This window comes from Tachypleus tridentatus, chromosome 6, assembly GCF_004210375.1.
Source record: "Tachypleus tridentatus isolate NWPU-2018 chromosome 6, ASM421037v1, whole genome shotgun sequence".
Classification (NCBI taxonomy): domain Eukaryota; kingdom Metazoa; phylum Arthropoda; class Merostomata; order Xiphosura; family Limulidae; genus Tachypleus; species Tachypleus tridentatus.
In genome coordinates, this window is record NC_134830.1 from 94,279,560 (window position 1) to 94,298,405 (window position 18,846).

Sequence of the window (18,846 nt, forward strand, 5' to 3'; positions counted from 1 at the left end):
ACCGCGTTGCTGCGAAATTCAGCCCTCAGAACTCGTGAGTTTTTGGCCAAATACTCGATCACTGTTCTTCCCCCCCCCCACACTCACCTGACCTTGCTCCTTACGATTTTTTCTTGTTCCCCAAACTCAAAAGACCCTTGAAAGGAAGAAGATTTGAGACTATTCCCGAGATTAAGGCAAATGCGACGAAGGAGCTGGAGGACATTACAAAAGAAGCGTATCAGGACTGTTTCAACAAGTGGAAACACCGTTGGGATAAGTGTGTGCGTTGGGGAGGAGAGTACTTTGAAGGAATCCCAGACCTGCAACTTCTAAATAAAGTACATTTTGTTCTATGACGTCAGTCCGCGTATTTTTTGAACAGCCCTCGTATTTCGCTTTCCTTTATCTTGCTCTACTTGAATTTTCATTTGCTGTTTATTGTTTGTCAAGCATTAGAGCTTAAAATTTATTTAAATTAACTTTAAAGTTTTGAACTTATTATTTTGTTTATGTATAAGGAGTGTTAACTAGCTTAGCATTTATTCTGTTCAATGCTATTCCCACGTTGAGTTATTTTGTGATCAAAGACACTAAGTTGCAGATGTTGTTAAGTGCTTCTGTGTTTTTAGATTCATACACAGGGAAGATAATGGTCGTTACTTGAGTTTCACATGTATGACATGTCATTTTTAAGCGAAAATAATTATTATAAACAGGGTTTTTATTTCTTATTTTGTACAGAGCTAATTGTCGTAATTATCAGGGCCGTTTAAGTTCATGAATAACTAATGTCGTTGGATAAAAAATTGTCTTCAAAATCTTTCACATAATTTGAAATGAAAGTTTAGAAATCACTAATTAGGTTCGAGTTATTGATATTTCATCGTAATCAAAATACCTGGGACAATTAAAATGTTCCTCGGGGGAACAGCGGTAAATTTACGAACTTGCATCACTGAAATCCGGGGTTTGATTGCTAGTGGTAGACATAGTAGATAGTCTAATGTGTCTTTGCTCTATAAAAATAAAAACAATAATTTGATAACTACAGTCTATAGTACTGTTTAGGTTAGAATCACGAAAAAAAATGGCCTGGTTTGTAACAAGCATTTGTCACTCAGGAAGACTCATGCTTTCTATTTCCAAGATATGTGATATTCTAGGCTCATAAAGTGCATACCACATTTATTTCTATATTTTCGTTTCTCCTCGTTGCTAAATATGACGCTTTATCGTGATTTTCAGGAACAAAATGCAGCAGTATTAGTATTCGAATGCTTTTATACAGTACTTGATCATTGGTGTTAAGAATAAATATTTTTTTTTTGACAAGTTTTGGGAGAGTGGACCCTCTATGTAGCCTTCTAATGAACTGGTGGCATTGTTTATTCTCTGTTGTTTTCTCGATCTTTTTTCAAAAAAGTTTCATAAAGACCCGATTGTTATCCAGATACAGTCTAAACGAAGCATGTCATCGGCGTAGAATAGACTATGCACGCTTTCTGACTGGCCAGTAGGGTGCGTCAGCGGATAAAGGATAAAAATTAAAATGTCCCAATTTTTTTTTTGCTCAGTTGTGCTACTGCATGAGAAAAGAACATAGACAAAGTTTCATTTCAATCGCGAAGTATTTAGGGGTCGCGCATCCCTCGCAAAGTTCACTATTTTCCTTAAATTTACCCTACATTACATTGTTAATGGTAATTAAATTATTTAATATTTATTGATTATACAATTAGCAAAAACATAAAAACTTGAAAGAAAAATTTATTTCATTGAAGTTTTATCTTGCCTGTCCCCTTCGCATTATGTTCGCCGATGTTCTTCTGCCACCTGAATCATATACTGAAATTGATCTTCGTTCTTGGTGCGGCCCTTTACCGTAAACTGTTGAATTAAAGCTACTCCTCTTTCAGCTGCGTCATTTGTCACAAAAAGTTTCTTTACTCTGTCCTTTCCTTGTTTGTACTCTTCGGAGGCGTTCCACTCTTTCGGTGGTAATGATAAAAATGCGCTACTAATATCCAGATGGTAGAAAATTTTCTTCATTGCCAAGGTAAAAAAAACCTGGAAGTTTTCTGGAAACAGCATTGCTTGCAGCATCAACTGTTAAACGTGAAGTTGTCCTAGGAGATCCTTTCACGGTATTCATATTTGAGACCATCTTGAGTTTGTCGCTATTCGTTACATCGTCATCAAAGAGCGCAAACCCAACTGCAACCTCAGATAAATACCATAAATGCCGATTCATTGTCTTTGTACCAACTTCCTTAATCATATGATTTTCATGCAATGCAAGTTCCTTGAGTAGTGTAAGGTCCCTTCGAGCTCCCACGGAAGCATCCTTAGCTGTAAACCATAAGAGCAATAATGTTTAGTTATAAAGACACACAAATCGCCAAGTTTGCTGCAGAAATGTGCGTCAAATGAAACACGAGATGAAGCAGGCCGTGGTTGCAGTCTACCAAACTCCTCTTGGAACATCCAAATTTTTAGAGAATATATTGCTCGAGCCATCCAGAAGTACGGAAAGAAACTGAAGAACGTCCGTGTGGAAGAGAGCCAAGAAAAATGACAGCTAATTCCAAGATCTCTTTATAATCGTCCCGTGGTTGATGAGATTGAAGGAGATTCTGACAAAATTGAATAATATCATCCTTCCAAGGCTGTATTCGGAGTGGCATTGCTTCTACTGCTGTTATGTACTTAGTTTTATTAATTTTAGGCCAACAATCTCTAAAGTTTAAAAACAAAGTAATATCTGGACTTTTTGATGTCTCTATCACGAGAGTAGAGAATACAGCGCTCAGAAGAATCTTCAAAATGTGATGTGTACAGGCAAGGTGCAAGAGCTCACGTTCAAGTAACATTTCAATCCTCAGACAGACGCCAGATTTGGATCCTGTATTGGTCGCCGTGGTGTCAAAGCAAAGCGATTTAATTCTGTCTTTTACATTCCATTCTACTAAAACTGATCCGATCTCAGAAGCTACTGAATTTGCATCCCCACTATCAATCTTGGGCACTGAAAGAATCTTCTCTACACCTTCACCTGAAACTAAAATTGCCAAACGTTCGATCTTCTCTCTGCCAACCAAGTCAGGCATCAGCTTACCATCCCAATGTAATGTCAAAGGAACGTTTGGAGAAAGACTTTCCTTCAATTCAGCTGCTAGAAGAGTACGGTTAGTAATTCGTTTCCTCCTTATGGAACTTGAGCTAATGGCAAGATCCTCGATATTATGTCCAATATGAGCTGCAAAAGGAAGCAAAATTTGCGCGGCTTTTCGGTCACTGATCTGGGTTCTGTCTAAAGCCGAAGCTAGCCTGTCACTAATGCCAACTTTTCGTTTGGTTCCGGAAGCACGTTGTTATTTTGTGCGCATTGCGCAACCCCTAAATATTAATGTATTGTATTGATTTTTACGCTAGCATATTTTTTTCATTGAATGGAATCAAATTATAAGCGAGCGACTGAGTGTCACAACTTTTTGTATTTTGACGCACCCTACTGGCCAGTCTTTAACAGATCTTGAGAAAGGTTAACATCTCTGAAGCTATATAGACATATTTTGCCTTGACAGTTGTCCCTGAACCTAGCATAGAAGTTCTTTGGAAGTATTTTTTCAGTAATAGAATATTCTTCGTTTCTCATAGTTTTTGTTCTTTTTCTTAGCTTGTTAAACTTTATGATATTCATCTGCAAAAGTATTACAAAGTATCTTACTTAATTGATGAATTCATCCTGTTCTGTGTCTTCACTGTGTAGGAACAAACTCAGTGAGACACCACCACTGGAAGTAGAATAATCTGATATCGTTGTTTATTTTCTGTCAAACTAAAGTTTTCTAGTACGGTCTTTTTTATGGAGTGTCTTTTATAGTGCAAATTTCAACGCATGCAAAACATTATTTTTGAAAAGCCTTTGAAGTTTGAGAGTGATTACAATAGGTGAACCAGAACCGGTATTTTGTTTGTATTCTTCCTTTAACTGGTAAAGTCTGAGTTTTCTTTTGTGATTTTCCTGTAATTGAGAGGATCTATCATTTTTTTTGTAAATTTATTTTGATTGAGAGAGCAAGATGTTTTGTTTCACGTTTTTCTCAAAACTTATCATTACTTGGCATGTTTTATGTGATAATCTTGCAAATAATATTGTCACTTTTATTATTTCTCTATGAGATCCACTAAGCAGTCTTTGTTAAATCACATGATGATATCCACTTTGTAGCTGCCAGATTTTACCAAGTGGTTCTTGATTCCTGTTACATTTTGGTGTAAATATTTGATGATCCAACTTTTGCCTCCTGGAAGGAAAGTTCATGAGAAAGATTGGCCTTTCTTGATTCCTGACTAGCAAATGCTCTTCAGTATGATGTTCTTCCTCGTCTGATGCAGTATCTTTATTTACATTTATACTAAGTGGACGTGTATAATGAATATGCTGGTGATTTTTTTGGCAAGATTCTGAAGCAATATTTGAACGTTCCCAAATGAGTGGTTCAAAATTTAAACCTAGAGGGTGATCTGGATAATCATAAACAGACTGGTCTCTATTCAATGTGCTCTTACTCACGTGGTATTCACTTTCTTTTGGAACATTTGATGTTGAAATTTGAAATGTTGTTAGTACCTCATTTTCGTTTTGAAAGTTGCTGCTCTTTTCTGCTTTCTGTTGAATGTCACATAACAGTGTGTTGTTAATGTCCTTACTACAACACTTAACATTCTTGTCATCTTCTCTATTAGTGTTATTATCTTCTTGCCCCGAAGCTGTTCTAGAAAGCCAATCTTCGACTATTTGTCGCCGATATTTTGGCATTTTTAGAGAAGCAAATGGTTGAATGTTATTTTTCTGTAATGATTGGGTAGCGTTGCTGCCAACAGGTAGTTGTACATACGCACCTCTTGAAGAATTTGAATCCAGCTGGTTGGTTTTATGTGTAGCAGATCCATACACTGATGCATTTTTAATAATAATATTATCTTGATTTCTACTTGTTTCTTCTTGAACTTCATCTGGAATATTAATCACTTCCCTGGAAGGTCTCCAGCCGTCTTGAAAATTATTCTCAGTCACATTCTTAACAGTACTGTTATCATTTTGATTTGTTGGATTATCTATATGAGAACTTTTCCTTCCTGACTGATTTTTTCGATGTAATGTCCATAAACTAGGACCGGATTTAAGAGGTCCTGATTCAGCAATGCTAATTATGTGGAAGGGTGCTTGATGACTTCTGCCCATAAAGAGAGTTTCATCAGGTGCTTCTTGATTAACAGAACGTGCTGTACAATTGACTTTAGTATTCGTTTGCTGACATGTTGATGGTACATTAACATAATGTTGCTGGTTGAGTGAAGGGAGACAAATTTCGGAATGATGTTTGAAAGACTCCAAATGATTGGCTGAATCCTTATTTGTTGTCTGTAAAAACTGCCATAAACCTTGCGATCTATACATTACAGCCTTAGTATCTTCAAAGTGAATATCCAAGCAGTCTTCACTGTCTGAAGATTCTTTGTCTTTAGACTGATCACCCAAATGTTTCACACAAAGCAATTGCTTTGCTCCGAGATTATTATCTTTACACGTATGTTTATACTGATCTTTTGTTTTCTTCCAAAGAAATTTATTTTCTACACGCGTCTTTGCTGAAACACTTTTCCAGTTGCCGAATTCTTCTTCAAAAGTATCATTAGAGCTAAAGGAACTTTGACTCTCAAAATTTCGAATATCAGTTGAAACATCTTTTAGTTTGACATGTTCTATATTTTCGAAGCTATCATTACTATTGATTATTTGTTTTTTACTCTTACTTTCTTTTTCCACTTTATTCCAGGTTCTGCCTCCATCTGGTACTTCATGTGTATTAGCTGTTTCTGTAACACAAGAGTCATCGCTGTTGAAGGTTATCTTTCTAAAGCTTCTAGTTACAGACAATGGTCCTTCGTATTCTTTATTGGCATTTCCATTGTCAGTAAATAGGACAACGGATTTTAATAGATTTTCAGAAGCATCTTTTGGACACAAGTTTTTATTGTCTGCGTGAATGGTTTTCTTCCTTGCGTTTATACTTAACACACTGTTAGAAGACAAACTAATACAATTCCTAGGAACCAACAGTTTTGTATTGTTTAAATATTTAGAATTTTCATTAAACTGCGTGTCAACATTTTCTGTTAGTGACTGTTTGCTTGTAACACAATTTGGATTTGTATAGTATGTCTTACGCAACAATTGAGGTGTTACAGGAGTTGAATGGGATATTGGTTTTAATACAACCCCTGTTTTAACTTTAGAAGCCATCCCTGATTCTTCCCGGTAAAACTCAGGGGTGCTGTAGTTGCGTGAAGAAGCTATGTATTTAGATGGTACCTGTTGTTTGCTGATTCCAATTACGTCCTTTTCATTTTTGCAATCAGATATTACTTTCATGCCTGTTACATCGTTTTCTAAATGTTTGTTTTTCAGTGTTTCATTTATAATTCTCTGTTTTCTCTGATTAAGTTCACGTGATGAAAGACCTTCACATAAAACATAAGCCAGCTGTTCTTTCACCGTCGCTTCCATACTTTGAAATGACTCTTGTTGCTCATAGGTTTGTATGTTTTCAACGGGAGAACCTTCAGAAGACAAAGAAGCTTTAATATTTTCCTCGTGATGAAGAATATTGTTTTCTTGTGCTTGAGTGTTCATTGAACATGTTTTTGTTTCTACAAATGTATTATACTTGTCTCCATTAGACGTGGCTTCATCTCGAATTACTTTCGATATCTCTGCATCAATGATGTTTTTTGTTTCTTGTGCAATGCCTGGTATTATCAAATCATTAGAATTATTTCTTCGAATAATCTGAATGTCCATATTTTTTTGAATATCTGTTGAATCATTTGAGTCGACTTCATTTTGTGCCGTTTTTTTAATTATACCTTCTTTATTTTTGTGGGTAATTTTAGCTTCTTGTTTGGTACTATCATTACCAGAAAATAGTAATGTATTTTTCTGACAATTCAACTCAGCAATTTTTTTTTCTCTTGCTTCATTTGTGCTTTTGGTAGAGGTTTTATCACAATGCCTTGCTATGAAATCGCCTTTTTTATGTAAATCCTCAGAAATCTCTATTTTACGTTCCAAGTTTTCGTTAGATTTATATGAATACACAGGAGAAATTTGTTTATTTTTCAGTTGTTCACATGAGTTACTTGATTTTTTAAAAAATATATCTGCATTATCTGATTCTTCGTTTACTTTAAATTCAACACAAAGTTTATCTTTTTCATTTTTCAATACTTCTTTCAAGTGACTTACATTTTGAACAGTATTTTCTGTATATTTCATTTCTTTCTTTGACTGGTTTTCAAAATCATTATCGGTATGTTTTTGAGAGATTTTTATAGTCTGCTTACCTTCATTGATAACACGGGTCTCATGAGTTGATCCCTTATTTTTTTTTGAAAGTTGAGAATTTTGTTTACTTTCAGAAGAACAAGACATCTCAGACCTACTACATCTTTGAAAAGCAGTTTTGAGAGAAGATATATTTTTTGGATATCTACGCGTATGTGAGGATCCATTTGATATAGATCCTCTAATAGGCTTTTCAAAAGATGGTGAAATACTTTTTTTGGTTTTGACAGATAAAGGTTGCGGTAAATTTGAAGATATGGAATATTTCATTCGCGATGGAGATCTAAATGAAGAAGAATCCTTTACTTTTAAAGAACTAGTTTTCACTTCAGCAATATTGGTTGCAATTGTTGAAGGAGTGGAACATTGTTTAATGGAAGTAGTTGTGGATTTATTAGTGGTACTATTAGAGGAAGCAGTTTTTGGATTATTTGTTTTTTTTAAATTATACGTTGGATTCATAATTGGAGAAGTCACTTTTTTCTCAAAGGCCTTCTTTGCATTAGAAATATTCCTGAGAGATGACAATATTTTCGACTCCTGTCCTTGTGGTAAAGAATTTGGCGATTCAAAGTGGGTAGGAGTCATAATTTTACCTGGTCCTCGAACACTGGAAAGCACAGTTTGTCTTTTTATTACAATTGTTTTGTTCTTCACTGAAGGTTTTTGAGTGAAACCTTCAACATTTTGAACAGCTGGTATTTTACTTGAATGTTTTTTTCTAGTTTTTTCTTGTTTAATTGGTTTTTGAAGAGAATAATCGATGCTATTGTTGAGTTGTATAAACAGTTGTTTTTCATGACTATCTATGTGTGATGAATTGTTTTCATTTGACAGTTTTTGCTTATATGATGTGTTTGTATGAGCTATATTGCTGTTACAGCGCCTTGTTGCATGCTTTGTATTCTGGCTACATAAGGCACTCTCATTTTTCGTATTTTTTTCACGTGATACGTCATGTCGAGTAATTATCTGATTTTGTACTTTGCTTTGTATTGCAGTGCTAATTTGATCAGATAGCCTACCTTCATTCTGTATGATCTGCTCAAAAGAGTTGCTGTTTAGTGATATTTCGTTGCTGTGCAAAACGTTTATACGATCCATTGAAGTTTTTGGTCTTGAATTAATGGACGATTTTTCCTTCTTAAAAGTACTTTTAAGAGGTGAATTATCTATTTCTAACTTACCTTTTGAAGGAAAACTATCCCGTTTTGCAAAAGATTTAGTTGAAGTAGGTTTGATGTTTGAACGTTTATGTTTGGAAGGTTTCTTACGTAAAATGTATTCATGTGCCATTTTACAGAAAGTTGGTTTTATAGACCAAGAGGAACTTTTAGTAGGGCTTGTAGAAGTTGTAACATTGTTCTTGGTACTTTGTGTGGATGTGGTAGATAAACTGAAAATTCTAGGGTATTGAAGTGAATTTTTTTTAGTGAATATCATTTCTGTGGGAAAGTCACTTTTTGATGAAGTCATACTCTTTGAATCAGGTTGTTGTTTATAAGTAATAGTTGAAGAACTATCATCAGGTGACGAAACATTCATATTTGAGACTTCTTCACTTACAAGGTCGTTATTAAGTCCAGTTTTATCTACTGTAACTGTGGAAACGTTATTTTCCTCATCAGAAAAATTACTAGATCTCTCAAAATGTGAGGTATTTTCTGAAAGAAAATTTTCACCCTGAAAATTTGCAGGATTTTCAGTTCGATGTTCCTTGTTTGAAAGGTCAAGTTTAACTTTACTTTCCATTATACATTTGTAAATATCTTGTTGTTGTAGTGCCATCATAGGTATTTTTGATAAATTGTCCTTACTATAATTTGCATTTACTTTGCAATTGTTATTCAATGAGGTAGCAATTAAAGCTTCATCTATCTCTTTAGTCGTGATTTCATTTTCAAAAGTTTCGTAAAAATTTGGTTCATTCTGGCAAGATTCTTTACTATCTGATACCCCCTTTTCTGTTTCAATCTTAAATTCTTTGTGAAATATTCCTTGATTTAAATTTTCAGTTTTCCATATTCCATTTTCAGTTGTCTCTGTTGTTGACACCAATTCCTGAGAAGGCATTTTTGTGCAACATTCCCCAAAATATGCACAAGTGAAAGGTGGTTTGTTTTTCATGTTCATAGTTTTCAGTAACATTTGAGGTTCATTGGTGTCAACTACCAAGATGTTTTGTAAACTGTTATTATATGATTCTTCTGACCTTCGTTTCGATCCTACAGTTTCCATGGCAGAAACTTTATGAATGTTTTCGAAAATCTGAGATGGTATGAGATTTCCCTCGGCATCTTTAAAAATATTTTCAGTTGTTTCTGTAGTAACAAAGGCAAAACTGTCAGTTGTGGTCTCACCATCTTCTCCTTCAAACAATTTTTCTGAGTTATCGTCTTCTGAAACAGAAGTGTCACTGGAAGAAGAATAGTCATCTAATCTTTCCCTTGCTGACTGCACATGAATCACAGGAAAGTCTTCTTTCTTGAGTGAATTAGTTGCAGAAGAAGAAGGCACCAGAGCAAGAAGACTGTCAAGTCGCACGGGCATCAGGTTGGACAGATCTTCTGCAATCTGAAGGAGGGAATGGTCATATCCAAGGTTTACCCACGAATCTGTGCAGATATCTACAATAGTTGCTCGTTTAGCAGGACTAACTGTTAGGAGTTGTCGAATTAATCCGGTTGCTTCTGTGAACAAAAATATATATGTGAATGTATACGTAACATTTTCAAGTAACAAAAACGTATTATCAGACAAATATCATGTATATTTTCTGAAGAAGTGATAACTAAGACAATATGGTTTTTAACCATCACTGCTGCTTACTTTACACAACTCAGATGTCAATATCAAATATTGCAAAGCACAGTATTTATTTCATTGTTCTATTAAGTCAATATAACATTACTTCGTTTAGTATTTATTTAGGCACAATCTCAATATATCTTTGCAATAAAGAGTAATATTTTATTTTCGTTATACATTCAGAAGAAACTTTCCAGTAACAGAATATTCATTTCATTCCAAAATTTAAGTTTTTATATGTCAAAGTTTCTTTGATTCTTAAAACATAACCATTTTCGGCATTTTTAATAATTCTAAACTGTTCGAGAATTACTGGGTTATTGCTACAAACTAATGCCTCAGAACCTGCTTAAACCTATCATTAGAATAAGAAAGGAACTATTTTTGTGTTTAAAAACCAGCTATGTAAACCAAACCACTCCAACGTTATCTACGTGTAAAAATTGTCCGATTGTTCTACACTATTTGTAAGATCTGCTTCAAGAAGACTGCTGGATCGAATAAAGGAACAAAGTTTACCAAGGTATGTTAAAGTGTCGAACATTTTAATGCATGTGCAAGTTTGAAGCACTCTACGTGCTTCCTATTATTTAACCTATTAAATTTTTTATTCAAAATATCTGTTCATACAGTATATTTTACTAGTGAAGAAAGCTTGGTAAACAGTTCTCTTTGATTCTATCCACCAGTCTTCTTGAAGTAAATTCTATAGATACTCTAGAACGCTCAGACCACTTGGTTTACTTTTGCTGTATGTAAACACCAAACTGTTTTTAAATATTCTGGCAATTAGTACTTCATGATCAGAATTTAATTCTTGCAAGTTATTATGGAACCCGAAATTTTCTTTCAAGGTCATTTAAACCATTGCTCAAAAGTTTTGCTGATTTATAATTATAACCTTCGATCACGACGTAGTAACTGCTAGTGTTGATGTAACATTGTTAGTCAGTAATATACTATTGGATGAGACCGCTGAACAATACGTAAGTTTGATTTATAATAATGAAGGTGGTTTTGAGGGTATATTAAAAGAAATATTTTGTTCATGTGTGAGAAATAACAACAAAAATCACATGTTTTCTTCATGTTGATGCAGTTAGTGTGGAGCTCAGTTCGGTCTTATACTTGCAAATGTGTTTTGTGTTGCATTTGACTACAGTAATGTCCTAGATGGTTTAAAGCATTAATGTATAAAAGATTTATGAATGATACATTTATTGTACTTAAGAATGAAGCGCAGGTAAACAAATGTCTTGATTATTTAAATAAATAACGTGGAAGTATTAAAGAATGAGAAGTTTGATACTGGAATGTATCATAAACCAATGCAAAGAAAACCACGAGGGAACTCAGAAATATATAATATTACAAACAAAAAACTGGAGAAAGAAAGAAAGAGTGAATAAAACAGCATCAAAATATAAAGTTATAATACATAATATTCCTGGAATGTATAAGGAACCACACCTGACTAAGGAAATACAAAGGTGAAAACCCAAAACAAAATATGTATAAAAAGCGATTAGCCTGAGGAGGCACTTTCACTGTACGGCTGAGGCTTCATATTGTAACTCAGTGTTAAAATTATGGTTACAAGATTCATTTCAGCCATGATATATTAAAATCAACATTCCTGGAAGGGGGTCATAGGTAAAGGCCTTTGTAATAAGAGCATTCACCAGCAAATATAGGTCAAGCAAGTTACGGTGGAACTGATTCTCTCCAAGTAAAATATTCAAAGAAAGAAAAAAAACAGTATTATCACTAACTAAAACAGACACAAATTTCACCAAAACTAAATCAGACAATAAAGAAACTATACATACAGAATGGTATCATACTGTGGTACCTGCATATCACAGGGAAGATGTGTAGGTTGTGGAAGAAATCATAAGATTACCTACATACCAACAACAAATCTAAGTACTGAAACTGTAGTGAAGAATACTGTGCGAAACATAAAGAATAAAAAAATATAAAGTAATAAAAACAACAGAATGTAGCAGTATAAATAACACACAACTACAAAACAGTACAACTAACGATCGCAAATACTATTATACAGGAAACATAAAAATCCAACTACTATCGACAATCAACAACACGCTAGCATAATAACAAAACTGATCCAAACACAATTGCACCTTTTCACTAGTAGCAAGTCATGAAAAGAACAAGGACAACCAAATAAGTAAAAAAAACAACAACAGGAAGCAACACACAACAAGTGAAGATGCTATAGAATATCATTCATGAACAGTAAAAGTATTGAGTAGCATTTTATCTTTAAAAATAAGCAGATCTAACAATACTCAGAACATAATATCATCATAATAACTTAAGAAAAAAAAGGTAAAATTATACAACTTCTTCCAAACATCATCTCTCAAGTTATGAACTACCTACCTCTTCACATAATGAATAATACACACAGTTCTTCACATCATAATGCAAAATGATCTTGTTTCCATGGGATCGAAAACATCATACATTAGAGATAATCTGTTACCAGAGTAGAGAGAAAAACGAGTGAACGGGATATTATGGTTCTTTATAAACAAACTTTGTCAAGTCCAATTCAACACTATCAACGAAAATATATTTATTGATGTATATATCTGGTGATTATATAATATGTGCTAGATTATACCGTTCATCATACATGCAACTACTAGATACAAAGTTATTGTACAGCATTAAAAACATAATAACAAACATATATTAATAAGAGATATAAATAGTATATATGGAATATTTGGATGAGGAACAGCTAGTAACAATGACAAATTATATTCTGAATATCCGGAAGAAACAAAAATGAATCAACCCAAACACATACAAGCGACTGTTATCACATAAAAGATATCCTAGACTTTTCTACGCGTTCATCACTTATTTATAACAACTTTATATCTTTTAATGTAGGGAAAGATTGTAATGACCATTATAATCCGATATGGGATGTCTTCTATTTCAAACCAAAACCAACCTTCCAATTTAAAATACAAAAAATGCATTAGATACGAATTTGACAAAAAGTCACCATAGAAGTAAACAAAATATCACAAATAAAACAAATTTTAGTGCAGATACTGAGTTCCTGATAAACTCAGCTAACACTTGTATACAACTTAAAACACACAATTCAGTTCACCAAAAGTGTGAATCACATAAACAGTTTCTCAACAAAATAGTGGAACGTAGAAAACTGAGAAAATTTTATATAAATACACGAAGCTCGAATTACAAAATTGAAATCAATACACTAAAAATTAAATAACAAACGAAATCAAACACCTAAAATTAGAATATATTTTGTGCACAACAGAAACGGATACAAGAGACCATTGAAACCACTTTATGTACTCCAGGTAACAGCATATATCTGAGGTAACAACACAAATATTCAAGTTTGAAATGTAACAATAAAGTAGCTCAGAGAAGCCCACAGTAACAATTCGAGAAACAATTTAAAACATGGAATGACAATAATATGGACAATAATTTCCTAAACGAAGTTAATAGCTGCATCAAAAACGATAAGCACTTACCTATTCATTCACAAAAGGAAACATAATAATCAAAAATAATAATAAAGACGAATACAAAAAGGATTCACAAATATTATTACAGTCCATCACTTTACCAAAAGCACAGAAAACAATAAGTAAAACACATAGAAATAACGTACCAGGAGAAGACATAATACAAAGCATGATAATAAAAAAGGGCCTTAAATATTGTACGAATATCTCATAGCTTTATCTGGCTTATCTCTAGAATTAGGTTATATACCTAATTGGAGGCATGCAAGTGTTTTTACGTTCCCAAAAAGGAACAAAAATTGACGAATAATTTACAAAATTACAAAGTTATTAGCTTAACCAGTTGCTTGGAAAAGGTATTAGAAAAAATTACCACTAAACTACTTCTGGCATTTGTTGAAACCACATCAAAATTAATAACAGTTCAAAAGGGCTTTCAAAAATCAAGACAAACAACTGACTACCAAATTCGATTTACTGAAACAATAACAGACAGCGTCAACATAAAAAGAGTTTACTGTAGGTTACATTCTCGATGTTGAAAAAGCATCAAATGGTGTATGGCAAAATGGGCTGAAATATCAAGTGTTCAAAACTGGACTTCCACTAGAAGTTATTCGCTAATTATCCTATTTCTTGGATAATAAAAAGACAGGATAAATAAATAAAAAGATTATTCCAAAAAACCTAAAAATATGAATCGTAAAAAAGTAAGGAAACAACGCTGAACATAATGTATACATTATTTATTCAAACTACAAACCCTATTTTGGTCCCATGCTATTACCTAGAATTACATTTGGTTGAGTCAAAATAGGGATTTGTAGTTTGGGTAAATAATGTCTACAGTATCTTCAGTCTTGTTTCGATGTAGAAAACTATAAGTTATCCATATAAAATGGTTTGAATGTTAATTTCTTCAATATTCAACACATTTTAACAATAAAGGATGCTCAGTTAAATATTTATCTTAAAGTTTTTAAGTTTCGGTGTCAGTTTATACGTTACTTTATGATCTGTAGTACATTTTCGGTTACCCTGGATTCAAATAACTGTGACTAGAAGCTCAACTGTATTGTGATTAACAATAGTCATGAGTTTGTTCAGGATGCCCCCAGTAGCGCAGAGGACTTACAACGCTAAAAACTGAGTTTTAATACTTGTGGTGAGAGAACACAAATAGAACTTTGCGCTTAAAAACAAACAAAATTAGTCAGGATTTTAAAAACATAATAATAAACCTTCATAAACTGTTTAAAAGACAAACACATAGAATGCTCTTAATATTAATTTAAGTATCCGATAAAATGACAGTCCTAAGCGTTTGTTAGACTCGTTTCCATCTTCAATGATAAAGAAAAAAGAAAAGACATATTTTTGAGTAAAGTAAAATATCATTTAATGTATTTTATTTCGCAAAATGTTATAATAATGTTCAAATACATAAGCTAACATATATTTCACCTTTCCAAAAATATAACTAATTTATTTTTGTCAATTTATTATTTGTAATACGAGGAAAACCAATACGTAATATAACTATTTGGGCCTGGCATGGCCAAGCGCGTAAGGCGTGCGACTCGTAATCCGAGAGTCGCGGGTTCGCGCCCGCGTCGCGCCAAACATGCTCGCCCTCCCAGCCGTGGGGGCGTTATAATGTTACGGTCAATCCCACTATTCGTTGGTAAAAGAGTAGCCCAAGAGTTGGCGGTGGGTGGTGATGACTAGCTGCCTTCCCTCTAGTCTTACACTACTAAATTAGGGACGGCTCGGTGCAGTGGGCTAACAACCTACTCACTGAAATACCTGTTGAAGAATCCGCAAGCGATTGCGGCCCTATGTTCCGTGATGGAATCAAATAGTGATAACTAACTAATATAACTATTTACTGTACCTTTTTGCATGCTTTGCGTAATGACTAAATGACATTCAATGTTGACGCATAAACGAATAATTAGTCTAAGTTAATTAGTCTGAAGCATCAAATTTAACATAACTAGATAGTAATTATCTCACTCTATTTTATATATGAAATTTATTCATGATGCAAATTTTATAATTTGCTCTAAACTAAATACACGCCATGTTTAATCTAAACATTCGTTGAGGTCAGTTGAGAAGTCCCTATTGCCTAAACGATTGCTCGCAAGGAAGGCAAGTACAACGTACAACCAAGTAATGAAACACGCTGCACAAACAACACTACTTACGTACACACAGACATGGTCACATCTTTCATTAGCGTATTTGTAGATTTACTGATAAAAGTCATTAAGCCAGTCAACACAACGGACCTACTGACTATAAAAAGCTCTCTTATTATAAACACCATAGGTACCCACAAAAAGTATGAATCACTTACTCAGACAATGAACATGTTAACCGTTCTACATACTAGCATACAAAGAATCTTAGTTTTCAAGTGACATGAGATCAAAGACATCCTACGATATCCAAAAGCGGGTTTACTATTTAAATTAGAGAGTGTATTATATAAACACTATAAACGTAACATACCAGATTACCTAAATGAAGCTTCTTTTGGTATATAAATAATGCTTATCAGTTAAGCATTGCAACATATATCGAAATCATTGGCTACAACGTTTTCCAAATGAATAATCAAGTTATGACAATACGTGACTTGTACTGTCCACCAAACAGCCCTCTTGATATAACATTTCTAAATAATATATAACACAACAATAAATACATAATTATACGTGACCTAAATAGTAAAAATACAATATTTGTCTGTAAAATCAATAGTGGACGACAACTTCTTCGCTTTTTTAAAGATTCTAATACCATCTTACTAAATGACAGTACAGTGTGCTAGCTCAGGATACCAAAGTTGCAATATTTTATATATCTGTTTGTGTTCTCTTGCAATATTAAACTCTTTCACTTCATTTGACGTTGGATAGGCCACCGACAGCAGTCATTTTCTAATGTGTGTCTTACCAACTTACAATCATCCAGTATATTCCGAGAACTTCAACTACCAAAACGCTAACTGATCGAATATTTTGTAGATATAGTCTTTTACCAAACATACTAATTAGCACTGTGTAGCTCAGATATCGAGTCTGATAAATACAGCAGACGCACGTATACCAAATTTGCCACTCAGCACAATCCACAATATGTGAAGACCTCATACAAAATTAATACACAGGAACGATGGAAAACAAGAAATCCAAGCCTAAAATCTAAAATAAATTTACCCAAAAAGAAATATAAAATGAAATTAAGAAACTAAAGTATAAAAATTGGGAAAACTTACATACAAAAGTTAAATACAAAAACAGATGCAAAGTATTTTTAGTGTGACCTAAAATGTTCTCTAAAAAATCAGTAAACGCGACTGTCCAATGTTAAAAACACAATTATAAAGAACGATACGCAAATTTACAGGAAACAAAAACTCTCAAAGAACAGTTACACAAAACGTTCAATATACATGGATTGCATATGGACAATTATTTTATAAATAAAGTCAGCTAATACGTTAAAACAAATAAACTCACATACATCATTCTTTAATACTGAAACTACGTAAAGAAAATTTGAACAAGTTCATTTATCACACATCTAATTAAACTCATCACAACATCAGAGGTGAAGCAAACAAAAGACAATTGGAAAACAAAGCTCCTGGGCAGGATAGAATACAACGCATACTTCTCAAAAAAGGGCCTCTGATATTGTACGCACATTTAATAGAGTTATTCAATCTATCATTTAAAATACGCTACAGGCCTGGCATGGCCAAGCGCATAAGGCGTGCGACTCGTAATCCGAGGGTCGCGGGTTCGCGCCCGCGTCGCGCTAAACATGCTCGCCCTCCCAGCAGTGGGGGCGTATAATGTGACGGTCAATCCCACTATTCGTTGGTAAAAGAGTAGCCCAAGAGTTGGCGGTGGGTGGTGATGACTAGCTGCCTTCCCTCTAGTCTTACACTGCTAAATTAGGGACGGCTAGCACAGATAGCCCTCGAGTAGCTTTGTGCGAAATTCCAAAACAAAAAACAAAAACAAAAAAAATACGCTACATACCTATCACTTGAAAACAAGCTGAAGTTCTTACGTTCTTAAAGGAAGAGAAATTGGTAAATAATTCGGAAAACTACAGACCGGTCAGCTTGATCAGTAGTATAGACAAGTTTTAGAAAAAAAATCATAAATAGGAGATGATTAGCTTATCTTGAAAACCCAACAAACTATGGGAAATCTAAGTCGTAAATCAAAACAAACTACAAACAACAGAGCACTTAATTCAGTTCCCAGAAGATATAATTTATAATTTCAACAACAACGAAAAGAAATGCACTGTTGCAATCTTTCTCAACGTCGAGAATGAACTTTACAGTGCTTGGTACAACGGTTTTGCTCCCAGCGGCATAGCTGTATGTCTCCGAACTTACAACGCTACAAATCGGGTTTAGATACCCGTGGTTGGGAGTGAACAGATAATCTGTTATGAAGCTCTGTGCTTAACTACAAACGCAAAACGGTCTAACATACCAAATATCCCAAACAGGTCTTCCGCGCGGAATTATTCGTTGGTTATTCAACTTTTTAGAAGATAGGAATGTTACTGTTAATGTCGTAGACACATACTCGGAGTACTTTACTCCAGAAGGAGGTGCCACATAGGAAGAGTTAGTTAGTCCTATACTGTTCGTCATGAATGCCAGCACCATGACTCTAAAAGATTCAAACGTTAGTTTATTCTCACAATTTGCAGATGATGTTACTATCTCTAAGAGTTCCTTAAAATCAACAACAGCAGCCTGTAAACATAAACCTCTTTTAAAAGAAATTGAAAAATATTGTAACAAATAGGGAATAAAAATCAATACACACAAAATGTAAGTAATATTATTCATCAAATCAACCAAAATTCGAAAGATCATACCAGACTTATACCTAGATTAAACATTTCTCCAAGTAACAACATCCTCAAAATTCCTAGGACTGATATATAACTTAAAAGTAACCTGGTTCCATCATATGAAAATTATTATAAAATCTAGCAACGAGCATGTCATCATAGAAGTTTTACTAACAATAATAAGGTGATATAATTAGAAAA

The 18,846-nt window shown here is 33.8% G+C and overlaps 1 protein-coding gene across 4 annotated transcripts in view; it reads right to left on the reverse strand.

Annotated features, from left to right (window-relative positions):
- Positions 1-477: 477 nt before the first annotated feature.
- The window catches only part of LOC143253072 (uncharacterized), a 72,257-nt gene continuing 53,888 nt past the window's right edge, over positions 478-18,846 (reverse strand). For 2 of the 4 annotated variants that reach the window (XM_076506268.1, XM_076506270.1), the window contains exon 7: positions 478-10,083. In XM_076506268.1, coding sequence (XP_076362383.1) covers positions 4,184-10,083 — 5,900 coding nt within the window. In that variant the 3' untranslated portion in view covers positions 478-4,183. Of the gene's footprint in view, positions 10,084-12,610; positions 12,702-18,846 lie in introns of those variants that run through there. The other 2 variants (XM_076506271.1, XM_076506269.1) reach the window with 2 other exon arrangements.